General features: G+C 52.4%; 1 protein-coding gene across 1 annotated transcript in view; it reads right to left on the bottom strand.

The window, feature by feature from the left end:
• The window catches only part of LOC119963579 (polycomb group RING finger protein 3), a 155949-nt gene that overhangs the window by 72165 nt on the left and 56225 nt on the right, over positions 1 to 27559 (bottom strand). Inside the window, exon 4 of the mRNA XM_038792909.1 lies at positions 4520 to 4630. Within this exon, the coding sequence (XP_038648837.1) occupies positions 4520 to 4630 (111 nt within the window). The remainder of the gene's footprint in view (positions 1 to 4519; positions 4631 to 27559) is intronic.

The following is a 27559-nucleotide window of genomic DNA, read 5'->3' on the forward strand; positions in this document are numbered from 1 at the left end:
TATTAATTCAGAGAAAGAAGAAGGAAATTGCACTGTTTGTGGGTGGGGGGGGGGGGGGGGAGCTTGCTGACGGTGACCTGCAGATCTTTGTTTCATCCTGTTAGTGGGTTTGGCAGTGGGTGAGCCTGTTTGATGCACTTTCTGTGGAACTGTTGCATAATCTCTCTTGGTGGGATGGGGGGAGGAGGCCCCCAATTCATTTGGTCACCTGGAATGACAGAGGGTTGAATGTCCCAGTGAAAAGGTCGAGGGTAGTTGCTCACCTTAAAAGTTTGAATGCTGATGTGGTGTTTCTGCAGGACACTCACTTGTGGGTCAGAGATCAGACGAGGTTGCAGAAGGGTTGGATGGGACAAGCTTTTCATTTGGGCTTTGATGGTAGGGCCCAAGGCACGGCAATTGCAATCAATAAAAGGGTTCAATTTTCTGCCACGTAGATCTTGACGGATCCCCAATGGTGGACATATTATTGTTTGTGGGTCTCTGGAGGGTACCTCGGACATCCTGGTCAATGTTTATCCTCTGAACTGGGACCGGACGGGTTTTATTAACAACAGTCTCCATCCCTGATTTGGATTTGCATCGGCTAATCTTGGGGATGATTTAAACTGTGTTCTGGACCCCAGGACAGATGTATCGATGTCGAAATCTCTGACTCCATTCAGGGTGGCAAAGGCGTTGTTGTATTTCATGGAGTAGATGATGGATCGGTCTCTCCTGCCTTCGGCAGACAAGGGAGTTACTCAGCAATTGTGATTTCTGACCATGCCTCACATTTTGTGGATTTGATGGTAGAGACAGGTCCCTCCCAACATCCACCATGAAGATTGGATACAACGTTGTTGGTGGAAAAGAGATTTTGTGAACACATGTCTCCGCCATTGGGGAATACATAATAAGAGCGAGTCTGTCTCACCTTCTACGCTGTGGGAAGCCCAGAAGGTGGTTATTGAGGGAGATAATTTCCTACAAAGTTGAAAGGACTGCGAGGGTGGGGCAGCAGAGGCTGCTGGACTCCATCCTTGAGGTGGACCATCAGTACTCACTCGCCCCTACCTCGGAGTGTCTGGTGAGTAGGAAAAAGCTGCAGGCACAGTTTGAATTACTATCAATGGGAAGGCAGTGGGCCAGCTGCGATGGTCAAGGGGGGGGAAAAACCCACGCAGACTCGGGGAGGATGTGCAAAGTCCACACAGACAGTGACCCAGAACCTGGATTCGAACCCAGGTCCTCAGCGCCGCAGTCCTAGTGCTATCCACTGCAGTTACTCGCAAAAGTGCTGGTAATGCAGTTGGAGTCCTGCCTCCCAGAGGTGATCTCAGAAAACCAGACAGACTCCGTGAAGGGTCGGCAATTATCGGTCAACATACGTCGACTGTTAAATGTTGCCCTCTCCACCTCTTCAGTACCCAAGCCGGAGGTGATGGTTTCCCCAGACGCTGAAAAGGTGTTTGACTGAGTGGAGTGGGGATATATCTTTGAGATTCTTGGGAAGTTTGAATTCAGGCAAACATTTATATCCTGGATTTGTTTATTTTATAGGACTACCATTGCTAATGTTCGCACAAATACTTCGATCTCAGGAACTTTCCGCAGCATAGTTTATGAAGCAGGAATGTCCATTGTCTCCGCTCCTATTTTCTCTGGCAATAGAACCACTTGCCATAGCGCTTGACATAGTGCTGAGATCGTCCATTAAGTGGAGGGGGATATATCTGGAATGGTGGAGCATAGAGTGTCCTTGTAGCAGATGATCTGCTTCTTTACATCAAGGACCCAGTATCCACTGTGGAACTGTGGAGAGATAAAGAAGCTGCTTGGGAGTTTTGGCTCCTTCACTGGGTATAAGTAGAATTTGGGCAAGAGCCAATAGTACCCAGTTCTCCGCACAAGGCTTTTCCGTCTTTCCCCTCATCACCACCCTCCTCCCTGTTGAAGAGGATTTTGTCTTTGGCCGGGTCTGGTGGAGGGGGTTATTTTGTGTATATATACGGGCAGATCCCATCAGCAGAGTCGGTTCCGTTGGATGAGGTGATGGGGAAATGGGAGGATGAGGTGATGGGGAAATGGGAGGATGAGGTGGTGGGGAAATGGGAGGATGAGGTGGTGGGGAAATGGGAGGATGAGATGATGGGGAAATGGGAGGGTGAGGTGATGGGGAAATGGGAGGATGAGGTGATGGGGAAATGGGAGGATGAGATGATGGGGAAATGGGAGGGTGAGTTGGCCCAGTGCCTCGGTCTGGTTGGGTGACCTCATGGATTTTCTACATTTGCAGAAGGTCCTTGTTTAAAAAGTTAGTCACCGTAAGTTGTTAAGGGGTTTAGTTTAATGTTGGGGGGGTTACGTTAATTGGGGTTCTTGATTGTTTATTGTGTTCTTTTTGCATTGTAACTTGAACTGTTTTATATTATTTAGTTTATAATGAAATGTTTTGATAAAAACATCCTATTCTGGATGAGGTGGTGTGGAGTGAGGCCCTTCACACGGTCAACTCCACATCCTCCTGTGCTCGGCTTACTCTGATCCAGTCCAAGGTGGTGCACAGGGTGCATCTGACCAGGGCGAGGAAGAGCAGAGTCTTCTCTGGGTGGAGGACAGATGTGAGCGTTGTTCTGGGGGGGCTGGCGAACCACTCTCACATGTTCTGGTCTTGTCCTAAGTTAGTGAGATTTTGGGTCTTGTTCTTTAGCACCATGTCAGAGATACTCGATGTCGATCTGCAGCCATATCCCCTGGTGGCCATTTTGCCGATGCTGCAGACGGGGGTGAAGACGGATTTCCTCGTCATTGCCTCGTTAGCAGCCTGGAGGATGAGTTCTGATTGGGTGGAAATCTCCGACTCCGCCCAGTGCCTCAGTCTGGTCGGGTGACCTCATGGAGTTTCTACATTTGCAGAAGGTCCTTGTTTAAAAAGTTAGTCACCGTAAGTTGTTATGGGGTTTAATTTAATGTTGGGGGGTTAAGTTAATTGGGGTTCTTGATTGTTTATTGTGTTGTTTTTACATTGTAACTTGAACTGTTTTATATTATTTAGTTTATAATGAAATGTTTTGATAAAAATATTTAAAATAAAAGGAAATTGCAATGCTGACATTATGCTATCGCTGACAATTATTAGTGCAGAAACTTCCAGCCTGACTGACTTAAATACAGATCGTCCTCAAGATTCTGCCCTTTTGATTTTATAATATTAAGATAATCAACCACAAGAGAAAAATCCCAGAAAGAAAGAAAGAAAATATAAGTATGTATTTAAAGCCTTTCATGACCTTTAGAACATACCTTTAGTCCAAGGATGTGCAAGTTAGGTGGATTGGCCATGCTAAATTGCCCCTTAGTGTCCAAAGATGTGCAGGTTATGGGGTTACGGGGATAGGGCAGGGCCTAGGTAGGGTACTCTTTCAGAGGGTCGTGAAGACTCGATGGGCCAAATGACCTCCTTCTGCACTGTAGGAATTGAATGATTCTATATTGCAATAAACTTATTGCACTAACTATCTTGATTGGTTTTAATTTGGACGTTTTGCCAATGTTGGAGCAATCAAAATGCAAAGGAGGTCAAAATTGAGGGTGACAGATAGCTGAGAAATTGTTCGTATTGGTCGTCGTCACTGGGACAGGGAGGTCACCGGGAGAGGGAGGTCACCGGGAGAGGGAGGTCACCGGGAGAGGGAGGTCACTGGGAGAGGGAGGTCACCGGGAGAGGGAGGTCACCGGGAGAGGGAGGTCACCGGGAGAGGGAGGTCACCGGGAGAGGGAGGTCACCGGGAGAGGGAGGTCACCGGGACAGGGAGGTCACCGGGAGAGGGAGGTCACCGGGAGAGGGAGGTCACCGGGAGAGGGAGGTCACCGGGACAGGGAGGTCACCGGGAGAGGGAGGTCACCGGGACAGGGAGGTCACCGGGACAGGGGGGTCACAGGGATAGGGAGGTCACAGGGATAGGGAGGTCACAGGGATAGGGAGGTCACAGGGATAGGGAGGTCACCGGGATGTCATAGGGATAGGGAGGTCACAGGAGAATTTGGAAACAAGGATAAGAATGTTAACATCGAGACGTTGCTTCACTAGAAACAGTGAGCACTGGCGGTGATGGGTGAAGGAGGGCTCTGTGCAAGTCAGGACCATAAGAACTTTGGAGGATGACGAGCTGGTGGAAGGTGGAAGTTGGGAATAGTCAAGTCTGGAAGTAACACAGGCAGATGGGAGTTTCAGCAGCTGATCGATGTGTAAATAAATATTATTACCTATCTACCACTACCTGGAGAAAGACCACAACGGAACACTGAGCAATTAATGCCAGGCGGTGGTCTTTACACAATTACACCTTATTGCCCTGACATTTCAATCACCCACACAGGTAAAGATTATCCCAGAAATTAGTTTGTTAAGTTACACTTGAAGAGCGTAGACAGAATGAAGTTTAAATGCAGAACAGTGCAGGATAAGGAAAGCTTTCCCAGTGCTGAGGAAGAAAGTGTCAGTTGTCAGGAATGGCTGAAGAGGAAAGTGACTAACCATCATGGAGCGGATCGAAGGGCTGTTTAGCTGCACACGTCTCACCTTTCACCTCTCCAGGCATTTCAAGGCCAAGTTTCTGATAAAAATCTTTTTGCTTTTTTAACTCCGCTGTAAATGACAAATTGTTCAGACTTAAACATAATTCTTAAAAACAAGATACCATATAGAGTCCCTTTTGGTACATCAGGTATAAAATACAGCAAATTCCAGCTATATAATTTGCACAAAATCTGTTTCAGGATACACAACATCACAAGGGAACCAAACATTTCTGCAACTTCATAGAATCATAGAATTTGTAGTGCAGAAGGAGGCCATTTGGCCCATCGAGTGTGCACCGGCCCTTGGAAAGGGCACCCGATCAAAGCCGACACCTCCAACCTATCCCCGTAACCCAGTAACCTCACTTAACCTTTTTTTTGGACACTAAGGGCAATTTAGCGCGGCCAATCCAACTGATCTCGCAAAGCTAAAGAATTTCTGAAACTGCAAACCATCCAAACACTCAGCAGGTTAACTGAGTGAAACCATTGACCGGCTCCCTGTAGCTGCTGCACTGACCCCCCACACCCCCTCCCTGCCCCCCCACACCCCCTCCCTGCCCCCCCACACCCCCTCCCTGCCCCCCACCCCCCCCCTCACTGCCCCCCCACACCCCCTCCCTGCCCCCCACCCCCCTCCCTGCCCCCCCACCCCCCCTCACTGCCCCCCCCACCCCCCCTCCCTGCCCCCCACCCCCCCCTCACTGCCCCCCCCACCCCCTCACTGCCCCCCCACCCCCTCACTGCCCCCCCGCCCCCCCTCCCTGCCCCCCCCCACTGCCCCCCACCCCCCCTTCACTGCCCCCCCACCCCCTCACTGCCTCCCTGCCCCCCACCCCCTTCACTGTCCCCCCACCCCCTCACTGCCCCCCACCCCCCTTCACTGCCCCCCCACCCCCCCACACTGCCCCCCCACCCCCCTTCACTGCCCCCCCACCCCCCCCACTGCCCCCCACCCCCCTCACTGCCCCCCACCCCCCCCTCACTGCCCCCCCACTGCCCCCCACCCCCCCCTCACTGCCCCCCCACCCCCCTCACTGCCCCCCACCCCCCCTCACTGCCCCCCACCCCCCCTCACTGCCCCCCCCACCCCCCTCACTGCCTCCCTGCCCCCCCACCCACTGCCTCCCTGCCACACTGCCCCCCCACCCACTGCCTCCCTGCCACGCTGCCCCCCCACCCACTGCCCCCCACCCCCTGCTCCCCTCACCGCCTCCCCCCACCCCCCTCACTGCCTCCCTGCCACACTGCCCCCCCACCCCCCCTCACTGCCTCCCTGCCCCCCCACACACTGCCTCCCTGCCACACTGCCCCCCCACACTGCTCCCCACCCACACCCACTGCCTCCCTGCCCCCCCACCCACTGCCTCCCTGCCACACTGCCCCCCACCCACAGCCTCCATGCCCCCCCACACTGCCCCCCACCCACTGCCCCCCCACCCCCTGCTCCCCTCACCGCCTCCCCTTCCCCCCACACTGCCTCCCTGCCCCCCCTCACTGCCTCCCTGACACACTGCCCCCCACCCCCCCTCACTGCCTCCCTGACACACTGCCCCCCACCCCCCCTCACTGCCTCCCTGACACACTGCCCCCAACCCCCCTCACTGCCTCCCTGACACACTGCCCCCACCCCCCCTCACTGCCTCCCTGCCACACTGCCCCCCCACCCACTGCCTCCCTGCCACACTGCCCCCCACCCACTGCCCCCCACCCCCTGCTCCCCTCACCGCCTCCCCCCACACTGCCTCCCTGCCACACTGCCCCCCCACCCCCCCTCACTGCCTCCCTGCCCCCCCACACACTGCCTCCCTGCCACACTGCCCCCCCACACTGCTCCCCACCCACACCCACTGCCTCCCTGCCCCCCCACCCACTGCCTCCCTGCCACACTGCCCCCCACCCACAGCCTCCATGCCCCCCCACACTGCCCCCCACCCACTGCCCCCCCACCCCCTGCTCCCCTCACCGCCTCCCCCTTCCCCCCACACTGCCTCCCTGCCCCCCCTCACTGCCTCCCTGACACACTGCCCCCCACCCCCCTCACTGCCTCCCTGACACACTGCCCCCCACCCCCCCTCACTGCCTCCCTGACACACTGCCCCCACCCCCCCTCACTGCCTCCCTGACACACTGCCCCCCACCCCCCCTCACTGCCTCCCTGACACACTGCCCCCCCCCACTGCCCCCCCACCCCTCCTCACTGCCACACTGCCCCCCACCCACTGCCTCCCTGACACACTGCCCCCCCCACCCCCCCTCACTGCCTCCCTGACACACTGCCCCCCCACCCCCCTCACTGCCACACTGCCCCCCACCCACTGCCTCCCTGCCACACTGCCTCCCCGCCACACTGCCCCCACCCACCCATACTGCTTCCCACCCCCTCGCTGCCTCCATGTCACACTGCCCCCCCCACCCCCTCACTGCCACACTGTCCCCCCTCCCCCTGCTCCCCTCACCGCCTCCCCCATCCCCCCCACACTGCCCCCCTGCCACACTGCCCCCCACCCCCTGCTCCCCTCACCATCTCCCCCCATTGCCCCTCTGCCACACTGCCCCCTCACAGCCCCCCACCCCCCAACCCTGCCCCCCCCACACTGCCCCCCTGCCACCCCTCACAGCCCCCCACCCCCTGCTCCCCTCACCGCCTCCCCCATTGCCCCCTGCCCCCCCACACTGCCTCCCTGCCACAACTGCCCCCACCCCCTGCCCCCCCACACTGCCACCCACCCCCTCCCCCCACACTGCCCCCCCACCCCCTGCCCCCCTCACTGACCCTCACCGCCTCCCCCATCCCCACACTGCCCCCACCCCCTGCCCCTCTCACTGACCCTCACCCCCCTCACTGTCTCCCCCATCCCCCCACACTGCCCCCCGCCCCCTACCCCCCACACTGCCACCCACCCCCTGCCCCCCTCACTGCCCCCCACCCCCCACCCCCTCACTGCCCCGCCACACTGCCCCCCACCCCACCTCCCCACACTGCCCTCCACCCCGACTACCCCTGCCTCTCTGCCTCACCACCCCGCCATACTGCCCCCCTCACTGCCTACCCCTCACACGACCCCCCCACAGCCTCCCCCCACCCCGTCTCCCCACACTGCCTCCCCCCCTCACTGCCCCCCCACACTGCCCTCCCCCCACACTGCCTCCCCCCCCCCACACTGCCTCCCCTCACTGCCACTCCACCTCAGTGCCCCTCCCCCCACCTCAGGATATTCACAATTAATTAATAGTTACATTTTGCAAAAGATAAGTTTAATTTTGGGTTGATTTTCACTTTAAATTTAAATCCAGTTTCTATACTAAGCCACAGACAGATTGTAAAACGTAAGCTGCTCTGACCAAAGGAGGCTCCTTGCTCCACAATCTGAAGCTAATCGCACTGCCTCAGTGCTTTCCACATAATCAGACATATTCCTCTCCTTTAACGTTTATCCTTTTAAAAATAAACAATAGTTTCTGCCTGAACTATTCCCTTTGGCAAAGCATTGCATGTTCCAATCACAACCCTTTGCTGTTTTCCTATCCTCTCTCTTAAACTGATGGATCCTCATCACTAAGTGAAGGGAAGAGGCTGATCACCACCCTCCCTCAACCCTTCTTCCTTCACGTGTGTGTTATCCTTTGGCAATGTTGGCCTCAGATATGAGATCGGTTTAAATGTTGTTGGCTTTCCTTCGGTATCGAAGATGGCTGGCACTTGCATGCGTAGTTATCTGTTTATGTTCCAATGTGGCTCTGATTGCAGACCTGCAGGCTTGTCTCCAGTGGGGGTAAGTATGATTTTGTTGGGACTGTCCAGTTTTTTTACCCTTTGCTGCTGGTATTCTTTGCTGTTTGACGGAAACAAAGCCATTACTTGAGTTTGCTCCCAAGGAAGGTCACTCTCCTTGTGAATGTTCCTCCCAGTCTATGGTGGACTTGCCACATCCCCCGAGGTTCATCTCAAGAGTCCTTGAACCTTAATATTGGCCGACCTCCCAGGTGGTGTCCACGGTTCATGTGGGAGTACATGGCCGCTCCATCTCAGCTGGGCTAGGATGAGTTGTTCAATTCTAGACATTTCTGCAGTTTGAAGTACCTCAGGGTTGGGCGCTTTGTCTTCCCAATTGATGCCCGTGACTTTCCGATGGAATCTCAAGTGTAATCTATCCACCAGCTCATTATGCCTGGAGTAGGTAGTCCATGCCTCGCAGGCATATAGAAGGGTGGGTATTGTCGCAGCGCTGCACACAGCAACTTTTGTTCTAAAATAAAAGCAAAGTTCTGTGGATGCTGGAAACATGAAATAAAAACAGGAAATTCTGGGAAAGCTCAGCAGGCTGGTAGCAGCAGTAGAGAGAGACGCAGAGTTAATGGGCCGTAAATAACTTCCTGGCTTCCCAGCATTGGATTTGAGGGGATCCCTAAAGTTGGGAAATCCCTCCTGGAAGTTTGCACGCAAGAGATTATCCGGCAACAGTCCAGAAGTCCTAACTTCCCAGAAATAACTGCGCTGGGCTGGGAAACATACAACAATTTGTTTAAAGTGTTTTTATTGGTATATCATTATTTACATTAGTGTAAAAACATGGAATAACAGCAATGGAGAGAAACATCACAATTCTCATTAGAGCGAAGAAGGCAGAGAGGTGACTTGATAGAGGTGTACAAGGTGATGAGAGGCATGGATAGAGTGGATAGCCAGAGACTTTTCCCCAGGGTGGAAATGGCTGTCACGAGGGGACATAATTTTAAGGTTATTGGAGGAAGGTATAGGGGAGATGTCAGAGGGAGGTTCTTTACACAGAGAGTGGTGGGTGTGTGGAATGCACGGCCAGCAGAGGTGGTGGAGTCAGAGTCATTAGGGACATTTAAGCGACTCTTAGACAGGCACATGGACAGCAGTAAATTGAAGGGGTGTAGGTTAGGTTAATCTTAGATTAGGATAAATGGTTGGCACAACATCGTGGGCTGAAGGGCCTGACTGTGCTGTACTGTTCTATGTTCTAATCTAACAATAAGATGCAGCAAATAGGAGAATCAAGAAACACATGGAATAGGCTTGTACGTTAGAATACAAATATCACTGAATCAACTACAGCTAGGAATGGCCTGTGGTTTATTTACATTGCCTCAATTGGCTACAGTGCGGGACTGGGCAGATAGCTTTATTCTGAGTCCCATTTTGTTTCTCAGTGTTTCCTGGGCCAATATACTCACTATATTGCACCGGTTGTCTCACCTCCACCCCTGCCTCCATCTAATCAGAAATCTCCGCCGGAGCAATCAGGGAGGCGAGGGCCAGGGCATCTGCCCGTCTCCCGTGAAGAGCTGCGGATGCTCCAATACTCCAAAGACAGCAACAAATGGGCATGGCTCCATCTTCAACCCAACCACCCTGGACATGACCTCGAAGAGGTTCAGATAACCCCCCCCCCCCAGTCTAGGGCGGGACCAGAAGATGTGGGTATGGTTTGCCAGGCTCCGCTGACACCTCTCGCACCTATCCTCCACTTCCGGGAAGAATCCACTCATCCGTCCTGGTTAGGTGGTCTCTGAGCACCACCTCGAGTTGCATAAAGCTCAGCCAAGAGGAGGTCCTGCCTCAATCCAGAGTCCTCCCCCTCTCTGCGTTCGCTGCCCAGTGGTAGAGTGGGAGGTTCGGCAAAACCAAGCCTCCTATGTGTCGCCCTCTTTGCAGGATGGCTTTCCTTACCCTAGGATTCTTTCTGACCTAGACAAAGGCCACAATTAGCTTGTCAACCCTGGTGAAGAAGGATTCAGGGACAAAGATGGGGAGTGTTCTGAATAAAAAGAGGAACCTTGGCAGTACGTTCATTTTTATCGTCTACACCTTTCCCATAAGGGATAGTGGGAGTGAGTCCCATCTCTGCAGGTCCCTCTTCACCTATTCCACCAGGCTGGACAGGTTTCATTTATGGAGCCCCATCCAGGTGTGAACTACCTGTATTCCCAGGTACTTGAAATGGATCCGGCTCAGTTTAAACAGTAATATCTCCAGCTCTGCTCCTCTCCCCACCCCCCACCCCTCTGAGTTTGTTAACTGAGAAGGCTCCCAACTCCCTGAGAGGTTCTATGACCATACCCCTTGAGTTTGTTAACTGAGAAGGCTCCCAACTCCCTGAGAGGTTCTATGACCATACCCATTGAGTTTGTTAACTGAGAAGGCCCCAACTCCCTGAGTTCTATGGCCATACCCCTTGAGTTTGTTAACTGAGAAGGCTCCCAACTCCCTGAGAAGTTCTATGACCATACCCATTGAGTGTGTTAACTGAGAAGGCTCCCAACTCCCTGAGTTCTATGACCATACCCATGCTTGTCAGGGGATCCGACAGAGGAGCAGGTCATCTGCTTAAGAGTAAAACTCTGCGCTCCCTGCCCCCTCTCTGAATGCCCATCCACCCCTTGGCTGATAGAAGAGCGATGGCCAGTGGCTCAATTGCCAGTGTGAACAGCAGCGGGGACAGGAGGCACCCCTGCCTTGTGCCTCTGGGCAGCTGAAAGTACTCAGAGCTGGTGGTGTTCACCCACGAGGTGAACCATGGTCCAAACCCAAACCGTTCAAACACCTCCATGAGGTATCTCAATTCGATGCGATCTACGGCTTTCTCAATGTCCAGGGAGATGAACACTTCGAGTGTCCTCTCCCCAGATGGGGTCATTATTATGCTCAACAGTTGTCTGATGTGCGCTGTTAGCTGTCTGCCCTTAACAAACCCGGTCTGATCTTCCGCCAAGACTTCTGGCAAACGGCTCTCCAGCCGCCTCGCCTGAGCTTTCGCCAGGACTTTGACGTCAGTGTTCAGCAGTGAAATGGGTCCATGTGACCCACACTCCGTCAGGTCCTTGTCTTTTTGGGGGATTGGTGAGATCGAGACCTGCGACAGCGTGGGCGGCAGGCCCCCGCCTCGACAGCGAGTCATTGAACATCTCCCGCAGGTGCGGGGCCAGTGCTGCTCCAAATCTTTTGTAAAAGTTCACCAGGAACCCGTTCAGTCCTGGTGCTTCCAGCCCATTTCCATCTCCCACAACTGGTTTATCCAGTCCATTGAGGAACTGTTTCATCTCAGAGTCCCCCTCCAGGGACTCGGTGGTGTACAGGCCCCGGTAGATGTTTGCGACGGCCCAGCTGATGTCGTTCGGGGCCACGACCATCTTCTTGTTCTCTGTGCTGTTACCCGAGCTATTTCCCCTGAGGTAGCCTGTTTCCTTAGTTGGTCCGAGAGCAGGTCGATCTCCACTTGTATTTTATCCTCTCCGCTAGTAATTCCACGGTCAGGGCAGTGGAGAATCGGCTTTCCACCTCCAACCTGGAGTCGATCGGCTGCTGCCTAGCCGCCCTCCCTTCCTACCCTTTAGTGAACTATAGGCTATTATTTCCCTCCGATCACCGCCTTCAGTGTCTCCCAGAACATGGAGGGCGAGACCTCCCCGTTCGGGTTGCAGGTTACATAACCATTAATGGCTTGTGTTGTTCTTTCGCAGAGCGCCGTATTGGCGAGCAGGGCCACATCCAGCCTCCAGGGGGACGCTGGGCCCAGCCAGACTCCAACCTCACGTCCATGTAGTGTGGAGCATGGCCGGATATCACTATTGTGGAGTAATCCTGGAGTAATGTGGCAGGGGGATGGGAACCAGATTAGGAAGTTAGAGGTCAGTAAAGAAGCAGCAACTAAAGCCGGTAAGGTACAAGATAATAAACTCCATGTGACTAAGGGGCAGAGTCGACAGGGAAGAGATGATGAACGCAAAGGGACAGGTGGTCTGAGGTGCATTTGTTTTAATGCGAGAAGTGTAGCAGGTAAGGCAGATGAACTTAGGGCTTGGATCAGAACCTTGGAATATGATGTTATTGGTATTACTGAGACTTGGTTGAGGGAACGGCAGGACTGGCAACTGAATATCCCAGGGTATAGATGCTTCAGGAGGGATAGAGAGGGAGGTAGAAGGGGTGGAGGAGTTGCATTACTGGTCAGAGATGATATCACAGCTGTGATTAAGGAGGGAACGATAGAGGATTCGAGCACTGAGGCAATATGGGTGGAGCTAAGAAATAGGAAGGGTGCAGTAACATTGTTGGAACTTTACTACAGGCCTCCCAAAAGTGAGCATGAAGTAGAGGTACAAATATGCAGACAGATTATAGAAAAATGTAGGAGCAATAGGGTGGTTGTGATGGGAGATTTTAACTTCCCCAACATTGAATGGGATTCGTGTAGTGTTGGAGGCGTAGATGGAGCAGAGTTTGTAAGGAGCATCCAGGAAAGTTTTTTAGAGCAGTATGTAAATAGTCCAACTCGGGAAGGGGCCATACTGGACCTGGTATTGGGGAATGATCCCGGCCAGATGGTTTATGTTTCAGTCGGTCATTATTTTGGGAATAGCGATCACAATTCCGTAAGTTTTAGAATACTCATGGACAAGGACAAGAGTGGTCCGAAAGGAAGAGTGCTAAATTGGGGAAAGGCAGAGTATAACAAAATTCGGCAGGAGCTAGGGAATGTGGATTGGGAGCAGCTGTTTAAGGGTAAATCCACATTTGAAATGTGGGAGTCTTTTAAGGAAAGGTTGATTAGAGTGCAGGACAGACATGTTCCTGTGAAAATGAGACATAGAAATGGCAAGATTAGGGAACCATGGATGACGGGTGAAATTGTGAGACTAGCTAAGATGAAAAGGAAGCATATGTAAGATCGAGGCGACTCAAAACTGATGAAGCTTTGGAGGAATATCGGGAAAGTAGGACGAATCTCAAACGCGCAATAAAAAGGGCGAAAAGGGGTCATGAAATATCTTTGGCTAACAGGGTTAAGGAAAATCCCAAAGCCTTTTATTCGTATGTAAGGAGCAAGAGGGTAACTAGGGAAAGGATTGGCCCACTCAAAGACAAAAGAGGGAATTTATACGTGGACTCAGAGGAAATGGGTGAGATTCTTCATGAGTACTTTGCATCGGTATTCACAAAGGAGAGGGACAAGACGGATGTTGAGGCTAGGGATGGATGTTTAAATACTCTAGGTCAAGTTGTCATACGGAAAGGGGAAGTTTTGGGTATTCTAAAAGACATTAAGGTGGACAAGTCCCCAGGACCGAATGGGATCTGTCCCAGGTTACTGAGGGAAGCGAGGGTCGAAATAGCTGGGGCCTTAACAGATATCTTTGCAGCATCCTTGAGCACGGGTGAGGTCCCGGAGAACTGGAGAATTGCTAATGTTGTCCCTTTGTTTAAGAAGGGTAGCAGGGAAAATCCAGGGAATTACAGACCTGTGAGCTTGACGTCAGTGGTAGGCAAACTGTTGGAGAAGATACTGAGGGGTAGGATCTACGCACATCTGGAAGAAAATAGACTTATCAGTGATAGGCAGCATGGTTTTGTGCAAGGAAGGTCATGTCTTACAAACCTAATAGAATTCTTTGAGGAAGTGACAAAGTTAATTGATGAGGGAAGGGCTGTAGATGTCATATACATGGACTTTAGTAAGGCGTTTGATAAGGTTTCACATGGCAGGTTGATAGCAAAAGTGAAGTCGTATGGGGTTCAGGGTGTACTAGCTAGATGGATAAAGAACTGGCTGGGCAACAGGAGACAGAGAGTAGTGGTGGAAGGGAGTATCTCAAAATGGAGACGGGTGACTAGTGGTGTTCCACAGGGATCCGTGCTCGGACCACTGTTGTTTGTGATCTACATAAATGACCTGGAGGAAGGTATAGGTGGTCTGATTAGCAAGTTTGCAGATGATACTAAGATTGGTGGAGTTGCAGATAGCGAGGAGGACTGTCAGAGAATACAACAAAATATAGATAGATTGGAGAGTTGGGCAGAGAAGTGGCAGATGGAGTTCAATCCAGGCAAATGTGAAGTGATGCATTTTGGAAGATCAAATTCAAGAGCTGATTATATGGTCAATGGAAGCGTCCTGGGTAAAATTGATGTACAAAGAGATCTGGGAGTTCAGGTCCATTGTACCCTGAAGGTGGCAACGTAGGTTGATAGAGTAGTCAAGAAGGCATACAGCATGCTTGCCTTTATCGGACGGGGTATTGAGTACAAGAGTAGGCAGGTCATGTTACAGTTGTACAGGACTTTGGTTAGGCCACATTTGGAATACTGCGTGCAGTTCTGGTCGCCACATTACCAGAAGGATGTGGATGCTTTGGAGAAGGTGCAGAGGAGGTTCACCAGGATATTGCCTGGTATGGAGGGTGCTAGCTATGAAGAAAGGTTGAGTAGATTAGGATTGTTTTTGTTGGAAAGACGGAGGTTGAGGGGGGACCTGATTGAGGTATACAAAATTATGAGAGGTATGGACAGGGTGGATAGCAACAAGCTTTTTCCAAGAGTGGGGGTGTCAGTTACAAGGGGTCACGATTTCAAGGTGAGAGGGGGAAAGTTTAAGGGAGATGTGCGTGGAACGTTTTTTAAGCAGAGGGTGGTGGGTGCCTGGAACGCTTTACCAGCAGAGGTGGTAGAGGCAGGCACGATAGCATCATTTAAGAGGCATCTAGACAGGTATATGAACGGGCGGCAACAGAGGGAAGTAGACCTTGGAAAATAGGAGACAGGTTTAGATAAAGGATCTGGATCGGCGCAGGCTGGGAGGGCCGAAGGGCCTGTTCCTGTGCTGTAATTTTCTTTGTTCTTTGTACTACCCCTGGAAGCACCATTTTCCCTACAAAGAAGTCTATGTGTGAATAGGCCTTCTGCACATGGGAGAAGGAGAATTCCTTATCATGTGATTGATTAAACCTTCATGGGTCTGCCCCCCATACACCCTCTCCACCCCATTCCATCTGCCTCTAAAGATGTTTAGCTGTCATGTCATTCCTGATATGGCCCCGTCCTCGGGTTGGATCTGTCCACCTTCAGGTCTTGCGTACAGTTAAGTCCTTCCCATGACAAGTCAGTGGGAGTCTGAGTCGGGGATTTCCGCCATAGATTGTTTGACAAAGTCTCCGTTGTCTCAGTTTGGGGTGTTTATATATTTACAACTACCTGGGCCCCATCCAGGGTCCCGCTGACCATTATAAATCATCCCCCTGGGTCTGACACCGTGCTCATCACTGTGAACGCGACTTTTTTGTGATCCAGTATGGCCACCCGCTGCCCTTGCTCGTGTTGTAGCACGTCTGGAACGTTTGTGCCACCCAGCTTTTCTTCAACCTCAGTCGGTCTCTCTCTCTCAGGCTCATCTCTTGTCGGAAGGCCACATCCACCCTCAGGCTGTTGGGATGGGCAAAGACTCGGATCTTTTCACCGACCCGTTGAGGCCCCTCATGGTCCAGGTGACCATCATGGTGGGGGGGGCGGGGGTGGGGTCAGTCCCCTCCCCCTCCTGTGGGGTCAGCCATACTCACCCTGTGGTCCTGACCCTGCTTGCTCAGGCCTGCCCACATTCTAGGGCCATTTAAAATGGCTGCCGTCTCCACGTGCGACCTGTTGAAACCAGCACTCTACCCTTACCCTCACCCATCCCCTGACTCCTACCGCACTCCCTCTACACATATAATCCCCCCTCCCTTTACTCCATTCCACCTTTGGCTCCTTCCCCTTTCCACCCCCCCAACCCATTTTCCCTCCCCCATCACCCCTCATTCCCTCCTGCCTGGCACTCCCTCCTGGGTGGTGCGCTGCAGCCTCCCCGTCAGTTTCTGTCTGTACTCCAGCTTGTCCACTAGTGTAGCAGCTCCTCCGAATGATCGCATTCACATTTTACAATCCCATCTGCTTCTCCCCCCAAGGTTGAGAAGGTGGGGCCTTCAGGAATAACCTCAGCGGGTACGGGAATTGAACCCACGCTGCTGCCTCGCTCTGCATCGTGAACCAGCCCCCCCCCCCCCTCCCCCTCCCAGTACGGGGATTGAACCCACGCTGCTGCCTCGCTCTGCATCACTAACCAGCCCCCAGCCCGGTACGGAGATTGAACCCACGCTGCTGCCTCGCTCTGCATCGTGAACCAGACCCCCCCCAGCCCGGTACGGAGATTGAACCTACGCTGCTGCCTCGCTCTGCATCACTAACCAGCCCCCCTGCCCGGTACGGAGATTGAACCCACGCTGCTGCCTCGCTCTGCATCGTGAACCAGACCCCCCCAGCCCGGTACGGAGATTGAACCTACGCTGCTGCCTCGCTCTGCATCACTAACCAGCCCCCCTGCCCGGTACGGAGATTGAACCCACGCTGCTGCCTCGCTCTGCATCGTGAACCAGACCCCCCCCCCCCCCCCCCCAGCCCGGTACGGGGATTGAACCCACGCTGCTGCCTCGCTCTGCACCCCCCCCCCCCCTCCCCAAGCCCGGTACGGAGATTGAACCCACGCTGCAATTTGAAATCAATCCTGTGATTGATCAAAAGCATAACCTCGAGACCCGAATCTTTACAGTGCAGGCCTCCATTCGCCCATCTGTCTCTCTGAAAGAACATTCTCTCTCGATCCACTCCCCTGCCTTATCCCCATAACCTCACACATTCTCTCTTTTCAGATAGTCATCCCTAACCCTTTGCATACCTCAATCAAATCAACTCCACCAGCCTCTCAGGAAGTTTGTTCCAGACTCCAACCACTCTCTCGGTCAAAGTATTTCCTCACATCACTTTTACTTCCTTTGCCCATTATTTTGAATCTGTGCCCACACGCTCTTCATGCTCTCGAGAGAAAATGGTTTCTCATCATTCACCCTGTCCATAGCCCTCAGGAACTTGAATATCTCCGGAAATTCTCCTCTCTATTAAATTTGGACATTCTGAATTCTCCCTCTGTGTACCCGAACAGGTGCCAGAATGTGGCGACTAGGGGCTTTTCACAGTAACTTCATTGCAGTGTTAATGTAAGCCTACTTGTGACAATAAAGATTATTATTAGTAGTAGTATTCAAAAACCTCCAGCAAGTTAGTTAAACATGATTTTCCCTTAATGAATCCTTGCTGGCTTTCTTTAATTATCCTGTTCTTGTCTAAGTGACTACTGATTGGTCCCGAGCTATATTTCCAGACGTTTCCCTACTGAAGTCAGACTGATTGGTCTGTAGTTGTCGGCTTTCTCCTCGCTCCCTTTTTTGAACAAGGGTGTATTTGTCACCCCTCTGGCACCACTCCTGTGTTTCAGGAAGACTGGAGGATTATCATTAGAGCCTCTGTAAGTTCCACTCTCACTTCCCTCAGTGCTTTTGGATGTTTCTCATCCGGTCTTAGCACCTTATCAATTTTAAGTAAATTTAGCTTTTCTATCACCTCCTCCTCGATTGTAAATTCTCCGAGTGTATCAGTTACCTCCCCTCTCAGCTCAGCCTGGGGAGCAGCTTCTTCCTTTGTAAAGACAGATCCAAACTGCTCGTTTTATAGCTCTGCTATTTCTCTTGCCTCCATGTGGCAAGTTCCTTTTTATCTCTAATCGGCCCTACTCTTTCCTTTACCACTCCTTTACTATTTGAAATGAAATGAAAATTGCTTGTCACGAGTAGGCTTCAATGAAGTTACTGTGAAAAGCCCCTAGTCGCCACATTCCGGCGCCTGTTCGGGGAGGCTGGTACGGGAATTGAACCGTGCTGCTGGCCTGCTTTGGTCTGCTTTAAAAGCCAGCAATTTAGCCCAGTGTGCTAAGCTTATAGACGGTCTTGGGATTCTCTTTTCATGCTCTCTCCTTGTTTTCCTTATTAGTTTTTTCACTTCTCTTCTGGTCCTTTTACATTCAGACTGATTCTCCATTGCATTTTCCACCTGACATCTTGTGCTCTTTCGGAGGGTCTACTATCACGATGGGACAAATGGCCTCCGTCTGCACTGTCAGGATTCTGCTGTATGTGCACTTCTGCCATTTTCATCTTCATCTCTGTCTCGTCATTCTGGACGCTCCAGATTTATTAGTTTTATCTTTCCCCTTTAAGAGAATATACCGTGACATTGTCCAATCTCTTTAAGGTGGCCCATTGTTCAGCCGCCGTCTTTCTGCCAACATTTGATTCCAACTCACTCGACTCAGGTACATTCTGATCCCATTGTCGACTTTCCCCCAACTAATTATCCCTGCTCTAGATCGCTCCTTGTCCTTTTCCATGGCCAATCTAAACCTTGTGATAAAATGGTCACTGTCCCCTAAATGCTCCCCCACTGTTTTTGATCCACTTGGGCCAACTCATTCCTCAGAACCAGGTCCAAGTTGGAGCGGAAGCATACTGCTCCAGTATTAGAGTGAACACACTCTGGAACTCTGACCCTTCTGGTCCCTTTGCACTATCCCGATTCCAGCCTATATTTGGACCATTGAAGCCCCTGTTATAAATACTCTATAATTCTTGCACATCTCTGCAAGTTCTTTGCAAATGTATTTCTCTACAACCCTTCCATTAGTTGGTGATCTATAAACTACACCAATCAACGTTATTGCATCTTTTTCATTCCAGCCAGCCAGAGAGATTCAATCCTTTGCCCCTCTGGACCATCCTCTCCCCCCAGGACTGTAACACCATCTTTAATCGGTACTGCCATTATCCCCACAGCCCCTTTTCTTCTTTTCTGTCTCTCTTAAATACCTGGTACTCAGGAATATTTAAAGCTCAGCCCTGCCCTTCTTTGATCCAGGTCTCCATTATAACAATATCATAATTCCATTTGTCAACCTGTGCCTGTAGTTTCACGTAGTGATGCAGTGGGGAAGGTAACACTGACAAAACAGAGTACTTGCAGGCAAGGAGATGGGTTGAAGTGTGTATACTTCAATGCAAGAAGCATCAGGAATAAGGTGGGTGAACTTAAGGCATTGATCGGTACTTGGGACTACGATGTGGTGGCCATCACGGAAACTTGGATAGAAGAGGGGCAGAAATAGTTGTTGGAGGTCCCTGGCCATGGCTATAGATGTTTCAACAAGATTAGGGAGGATGGTAAAAGAGGTGGGGGGGGGGGGTGGCATTGTTAATTAGAGATAGTATAACAGCTGCAGAAAGGCAGTTCGAGGGGGATCTGCCTACTGAGGTAATATGGGTTGAAGTTAGAAATAGGAAAGGAGCAGTCACCTTGTTGGGAGTTTTCTATAGACCCCCCAATAGCAGCAGAGATGTGGAGGAACAGATTGGGAAACAGATTTTGGAAAGGTGCAGAAGTCACAGGGTAGTAGTCATGGGTGACTTCAACTTCCCAAACATTGAGTGGAAACTCTTTAGATCAAATAGTTTGGATGGGGTAGTGTTTGTGCAGTGTGTCCAGGAAGCTTTTCTAACACAGTATGTAGATTGTCCGACCAGAGGGGAGGCCATATTGGATTTGGTACTTGGTAATGAACCAGGGCAGGTGATAGATTTGTTAGTGGGGGAGCGTTTTGGAGATAGTGACCACAATTCTGTGACTTTCACTTTAGTAATGGAGAGGGATAGGTGTGTGCAACAGGGCAAGGTTTACAATTGGGGGAAGGGTAAATACAATGCTGTCAGACAAGAACTGAAGTGCATAAGGTGGGAACATAGGCTGTCAGGGAAGGACACAAGTGAAATGTGGAACTTGTTCAAGGAACAGGTACTGCGTGTTTTTGATATGTATGTCCCTGTCAGGCAGGGAAGAGATGGTCGAGTGAGGGAACCATGGTTGACAAGAGAGGTTGAATGTCTTGTTAAGAGGAAGAAGGAGACTTATGTAAGGCTGAGGAAACAAGGTTCAGACAGGGCGCTGGAGGGATACAAGATAGCCAGGAGGGAACTGAAGAAAGGGATTAGGAGAGCTAAGAGAGGGCATGGAAAATCTTTGGCGGGCAGGATCAAGGAAAACCCCAAGGCCTTTTACACATATGTGAGAAATATGAGAATGACTAGAGCGAGGGTAGGTCCGATCAAGGACAGTAGCGGGAGGTTGTGTATTGAGTCTGAAGAGATAGGAGAGGTCTTGAACAAGTATTTTTCTTCAGTATTTACAAACGAGAGGGGCCATATTGTTGGAGAGGACAGTGTGAAACAGACTGGTAAGCTCGAGGAGATACTTGTTAGGAAGGAAGATGTGTTGGGCATTTTGAAAAAATTGAGGATAGACAAGTCCCCCGGGCCTGACGGGATATATCCAAGGATTCTATGGGAGGCAAGAAATGAAATTGCAGAGCCGTTGGCAATGATCTTTTCATCCTCGCTGTCAACAGGGGTGGTACCAGAGGATTGGAGAGTGGCGAATGTCGTGCCCCTGTTCAAAAAAGGGAATCGGGATAACCCTGGGAATTACAGGCCAGTTAGTCTTACTTCGGTGGTAGGCAAAGTAATGGAAAGGGTACTGAGGGATAGTATTTCTGAGCATCTGGAAAGACACTGCTTGATTAGGGATAGTCAGCACGGATTTGTGAGGGGTAGGTCTTGCCTTACAAGTCTTATTGACTTCTTTGAGGAGGTGACCGAGCATGTGGATGAAGGTAAAGCAGTGGATGTGGTGTACATGGATTTTAGTAAGGCATTTGATAAGGTTCCCCATGGTAGGCTTATGCAGAAATTAAGGAGGCATGGGATAGTGGGAAATTTGGCCAATTGGATAACGAACTGGCTAACCGATAGAAGACAGAGAGTGGTGGTGGATGGCAAATATTCAGCCTGGAGCCCAGTTACCAGTGGCATACCACAGGGATCAGTTCTGGGTCCTCTGCTGTTTGCGATTTTCATTAACGACTTGGATGAGGGAGTTGAAGGGTGGGTCTTTTAGAATCATAGAATTTACAGTGCAGAAGGAGGCCATTCAGCCCATCGAGTCTGCACCGGCTCTTGGAAAGAACACCCTACCCAAGGTCAACACCTCCACCCCATCCCCATAACCCAGTAACTCCACCCAACACTAAGGGCAATTTTGGACACTACGGGCAATTTATCATGGCCAATCCACCTAACCTGCACATCTTTGGACTGTGTGAGGAAACCGGAGCACCCGGAGGAAACCCACGCACACACGGGGAGGATGTGCAGACTCCGCACAGACAGTGACCCAGCGGGGAATCGAACCTGAGACCCTGGAGCTGTGAAGCGATTGTGCTATCCACAATGCTACCGTTCTACCCCAGGGTCAGTAAATTTGCAGATGATACGAAGATTGGTGGAGTTGTGGATAGTGAGGAGGGCTGTTGTCGGCTTCAAAGAGACATAGATAGGATGCAGAGCTGGGCTGAGAAGTGGCAGATGGAGTTTAACCCTGACAAGTGTGAGGTTGTCCATTTTGGAAGGACAAATATGAAAGCGGAATACAGGGTTAACGGTAGGGTTCTTGGCAATGTGGAGGAGCAGAGAGATCTTGGGGTCTATGTTCATAGATCTTTGAAAGTTGCCACTCCAGTGGATAGAGCTGTGAAGAAGGCCTATGGTGTGCTAGCGTTCATTAGCAGAGGGATTGAATTTAAGAGTCGTGAGGTGATGATGCAGCTGTACAAAACCTTGTTAAGCCCACATTTGGAGAACTGTGTGCAGTTCTGGTCACCTCATTTTAGGAAGGTGTGGAAGCTTTGAGAAAGGTGCAAAGGAGATTTACCAGGATGTTGCCTCGAATGGAGAGTAGGTCTTACGAGGAAAGGTTGAGGGTGCACGGCCTTTTCTCATTAGAACGGAGAAGGATGAGGGGCGACTTGATAGAGGTTTATAAGCTGATCAGGGGAATAGATAGAGTAGACAGTCAGAGACTTTTTCCCTGGGTGGAACACACCATTACAAGGGGACATAAATTTAAGATAAATGGTGGAAGATATAGAGGGGATGTCAGAGGTAGGTTCTTTACCCAGAGAGTAGTGGGGGCATGGAATGCACTGCCTGTGGAAGTAGTTGAGTCGGAAAAGTTAGGGACCTTCAAGCGGCTATTGGATAGGTACATGGATTAGGGTAGAATAATGGAGTGTAGATTAATTTCTTCTTAAGGGCAGCACGGTAGCATTGTGGATAGCACAATTGCTTCACAGCTCCTGGGTCCCAAGTTCGATTTCGACTTGGGTCACTGTCTGTGTGGAGTCTGCACATCCTCCCCGTGTGTGTGTGGGTTTCCTCCGGATGCTCCGGTTTCCTCCAAAGATATGCAGGTTGGGTGGATTGGCCATGATAAATTGCCCTTAGTGTCCAAAATTCTATGATTAACCTAGGATAAAAGTTCGGCACAACATCGTGGGCCGAAGGGCCTGTTCTGTGCTGTATTTCTCTCTCTCTCTCTCTCTCTCAATCTTATTAACCGCACGCTGTGCATTCACACATAGAATTTACAGTGCAGAAGGAGGCCATTCGGCCCATCGAGTCTGCACCGGCTCTTGGAAAGAGCACCCTACCCCCTACCCAAGGTCAACACCTCCACCCTATCCCCACAACTCAGTAACCCCACCCAACACTAAGGGCAATTTTGGACACTAAGGGCAATTTATCATGTCCAATCCACCTAACCTGCACATCTTTGGACTGTGGGAGGAAACCGGAGCACCCGGAGGAAACCCACGCACACACAGGGAGGATGTGCAGACTCCGCACAGACAGTGACCCAAGCCGGAATCGAACCTGGGACCCTGGAGCTGTGAAGCGATTGTGCTATCCACAATGCTACCGTGCTGCACACACATGCATATTCACCCTGGTTTTCCTCATACTCTGACCCCAGGAAATTACTTAGTATTGCTGACTCTGTCAAACTGTCATATCTATCCCAGTACTCTCTGATATATCCTCCTTTTCAGTTTATACTTCACTACTTCCTGTTGCCAGCTTTTCTCCTCTCCACTCTGAATTTCCCCTTAGGTGATCACCCCTCTGCCAATTTAGCTTCAATCCTCCCCAACAGCGTTCGCAAACCTCCTAACAGGACATTAGCCCCAGTCCTGTTACGGTGTAACCGTCCTTGTATAGGTCCCACCTGCCCCATAACTGGTTTCAATGCCTCAGAAATCTACAGCCCTCCCTCTTATTCGGGGCAGCATGGTAGCAAGCATCAATGCTTCACAGCTCCAGGGTCCCCGGTTCGATTCCCGGCTGGGTCACTGTCTGTGTGGAGTCTGCACATCCTCCCCGTGTGTGCGTGGGTTTCCTCCGGGTGCTCCGGTTTCCTCCCACAGTCCAAAGATGTGCAGGTTAGGTGGATTGGCCATGCTAAATTGCCCTTAGTGTCCTAAAAAAAATAATGTTAATGGGGGTTGTTGGGTTACTGGTATAGGGTGGATACGTGGGCTTGAGTAGGGTGATCATTGCTCGGCACAACATTGAGGGCTGAAGGGCCTGTTCTGTGCTGTACTGTTCTAATTCTAATTCTTACTCCATTTCACCAGCCATGTGTCTAACTGCTCGATCTTCCTGTTCTGAAGCTCACTAGCACGAGGCACTGGGAGTAATCGTGAGATTACTGCTCTTGATATCCTGCATTTAATTTGCTTCCTATTTCCCTAAAATCTGCTTTCAGGACCTCATCCCTTTTGCTGCCTGTGTCATTGGTCCCAATGTGGAACATGACCGTTGCCCTCTGCCAAAAGGGCATCCTGCAGGCATTCTGTGACAAAGTAGTGATGGATGTGAAAATTTGAGTGTTGGTTATTATGACAACTGGGTTCATGATTCTAAATGTTAGAAATTATATAATTGTGTGTGGATATGAACAATAAATATAAATACAAATATTACATAAAAAGGTTTCATTGGTAGACCTTTAATTGCCAAGAAAAGCAATGATATTTTTGCAGCTACTTCCATGAAAGCTTTCTTTGAAGTTTGTGACTATTTCTAGAAGACCGCGGGTTGGAAATGATCCCTGCAATGCAGTACTGCTCTCCGTTTAGCAGTTTGTTACACAGGGGAGTTTAGGCATTTAACAGACGAGTCGACACACTGAAAATTGTGAGAGACAGTGACCTCTTCAGGTTGTGCTTCAGGTTTTAATCTAATCAAGGGATTTTCTAGTGGCCTGGCAAATACTTCAGACATTTAAATAAAACCAAAAGATGAATTATCTCGTTACAAATGAAACATACCTCATTGTGAAGAGCATAAAAAGTAGGACTTCTAACAATTAGCTTGAATAAACACTCAAAAACTCAGCAAATGCATCCTTAGAGTCAAATGTTAAATACAACAATTTCAGACTTGTAAATTAAATTTGACCTTAGGGAAAACTGTGCTTTTAATCATGAATGAAGCTCATTCGGATTGGTCTCAATAGTTAAGCAATCTAGTTTGAATGTTTGTCTGTGTGTGTTGTACATTCTACACTAATTATCATTCCAAAACAGGGTGACGCGCGTCAGAACTCCGCATTCTGATTTTAGACAAAGCTGAGAAAAACAAATACATGTATACACTTTGTGGGAGTGAAACTATAAGAGGGATATCAGGAAGCAGGACGTTATTCAGCAATGGAATAAACAGACAGCAGCTTCCTGCCTTTGATGCTGGAGTTAGGGCAGGAGTGTCCAGCTTGTGGCTGGAGATTGAAATCAGTTCCACTGCACCACATGGAGGGAATGAAAAGGAACCAACATTAGAGTGCAGCAAGTGAAGCATCGAAATGGAACGCCAGATACTGGGAAAGGGAGCAGTAGGAGAAAGCGGGAGCAGGGGGAGAAAGCGGGAGCAGGGAGAGAAAGCGGGAGCAGGGGGAGAAAGCGGGAGCAGGGGACGAAAGCAGGAGCAGGGTACGAAAGCGGGAGCAGGGGACGAAAGCGGGAGCGGGGGGAGAAAGCGGGAGCGGGGGGAGAAAGCGGGAGCAGGGAGAGAAAGCGGGAGCAGGGGGAGAAAGCGGGAGCAGGGTACGAAAGCGGGAGCGGGGGGGGAACGAAAGCGGGAGCGGGGGGAGAAAGCGGGAGCGGGGGGATAAAACGGGAGCGGGGGGAGAAAGCGGGAGGAGGGGGAGAAAGCGGGAGGAGGGGGAGAAAGCGGGAGCAGGGGGAGAAAGCGGGAGCAGGGGGAGAAAGTGGGAGCGGGGGGGATAAAACGGGAGCGGGGGGAGAAAGCGGGAGGAGGGGGAGAAAGCGGGAGGGGGCGAAAGCGGGAGGAGGGGGAGAAAGCGGGAGTAGGGGGAGAAAGCGGGAGCAGGGGGAGAAAGAGGGAGCAGGGGGAGAAAGAGGGAGCAGAGGGAGAAAGAGGGAGCAGGGGGAGAAAGCGGGAGCAGGGTGGGAAAGCGGGAGCAGGGGGAGAAAGCGGGAGCAGGGGGAGAAAGCGGGAGCAGGGGTTAAAACGGGAGCAGGGGATAAAATGGGAGCGGGGGGAGAAAGCGGGAGCAGGGGGAGAAAATGGGAGCGGGGGAGAAAACGGGAGTAAGGGGAGAAAGCGGGAGTAAGGGGAGAAAGCGGGAACAAAGGGATGAACTCGCGGGTTGAAGAAAACAGAGGGGGTGAGGTAAACAGGAGGCGGGAGGGCAACAAGGGAGGCGAGGGGAACAGGGACGAAAGGAATGGGTTCGAGGGGCAAAGGGCGGGAGCGAGGGGCAAAGGCGAGGGGCAAAGGGCGGGGCGAGGGGCAAAGGCGAGGGGCAAAGGGCGGGGCGAGGGGCAAAGGGTGGGGGCGAGAGGCAAAGGGCGGGAGCGAGGGGCAAAGGGTGGGAGCGAGGGGCAAAGGTGAGGGGAAAAGGGCGGGGGCGAGGGGCAAAGGCGGGGGGGAAAAGGGCGGGGGCGAGGGGCAAAGGCAAGGGGCAACGGGTGAGAAGCGAGGGGCAAAGGGCGGGAGTGAGGGGCAAAGGGCGGGAGTGAGGGGCAACGGGCGGGGGCAAGTGGCAAAGGGCGGGTGGCAAAGAGCGGGGGGCAAAGGGCGGGGGGCAAAGGGCGGGGGCGAGGGGCAAAGGCGAGGGGCAAAGGGCAGAGACGAGGGGCAGAGATGAGGGGCAACGGGCGGGGGCGAGGGGCAAAGGCAAGGGGCAAAGGGCGAGGGCGAGGGGCAAAGGCAAAGGGCGGGGGCGAGGGGCAAATGGCGAGGGGCAAATGGCGAGGGGCAAAGGGTGGGGGTGAGGGGAAAAGGGCGGAGACGAGGGGCAAAGGGCGGGGACGAGGGGCAAAGGGCGGGGACGAGGGGCAAAGGGCGGAGACGAGGGGCAAAGGGCGGAGACGAGGGGCAAAGGGTGGAGACGAGGGGCAAAGGGCGGAGACGAGGGGCAAAGGGCAGAGACGAGGGGCAAAGGGCAGAGACGAGGGGCAAAGGCAAGGGGCAAAGGGCGGGGGCGAGGGGCAAAGGGCGGGGGGCAAAGGGCGGGGGGACAAAGTGCGGGGTCGAGGGGCAAAGGGCAGGGTCGAGGGCAAAGGGCGGGGTTGAGGGGCAAAGGGCAGGGTCGAGGGGCAAAGGCGGGGCGAGGGGCAACGGCGGGGGGCAAAGGGCGGGGTGAGGGGCAACGGCGGGGGGCAAAGGGCGAGGGGTAAAGGGCGGGGGGCAAAGGGCGGGGGCAAAGGGCGAGGGGCAAAGGGCGGGGGGCAAAGGGCGGGGGGCAAAGGGCGGGGGGCAAAGGGCGGGGGGCAAAGGGCGGGGGCAAAGGGCGAGGGGCAAAGGGCGAGGGGCAAAGGGCGAGAGGCAAAGGGCGAGGGGCAAAGGGCGGGATAAGGGGCAAAGGGCGGAGACGAGGGGCAAAGGGCGGAGACTAGGGGCAAAGGGCGGAGACGAGGGGCAAAGGGCGGAGACGAGGGGCAAAGGGCGGAGACGAGGGGCAAAGGGCGGAGACGAGGGGCAAAGGGCGGAGATGAGGGGCAAGGGCGGAGACGAGGGGCAAAGGGCGGAGACGAGGGGCAAAGGGCAGAGACGAGGGGCAAAGGGCGGAGGCGAGGGGCAAAGGCGAGGGGCAAAGGGCGGGGGCGAGGGGCAAAGGGCGGGGGGACAAGGGGCGAGGGGCAAAGGGCGGGGGGACAAAGGGCGGGGGGCAAAGGGCGGGGTCGAGGGGCAAAGGGCAGGGTCGAGGGCAAAGGGCGGGGTTGAGGGGCAAAGGGCAGGGTCGAGGGGCAAAGGGGGGGGGCAATGGGCGGGGCGAAAGGGCGGGGGGCAAAGGGCGGGGGGCAAAGGGCGAGGGGCAAAGGGCGAGGGGCAAAGGGTGAGGGGCAACGGGTGGGGGCGA

This window comes from Scyliorhinus canicula, chromosome 3 (genome assembly GCF_902713615.1).
Source record: "Scyliorhinus canicula chromosome 3, sScyCan1.1, whole genome shotgun sequence".
Lineage (NCBI taxonomy): Eukaryota > Metazoa > Chordata > Chondrichthyes > Carcharhiniformes > Scyliorhinidae > Scyliorhinus > Scyliorhinus canicula.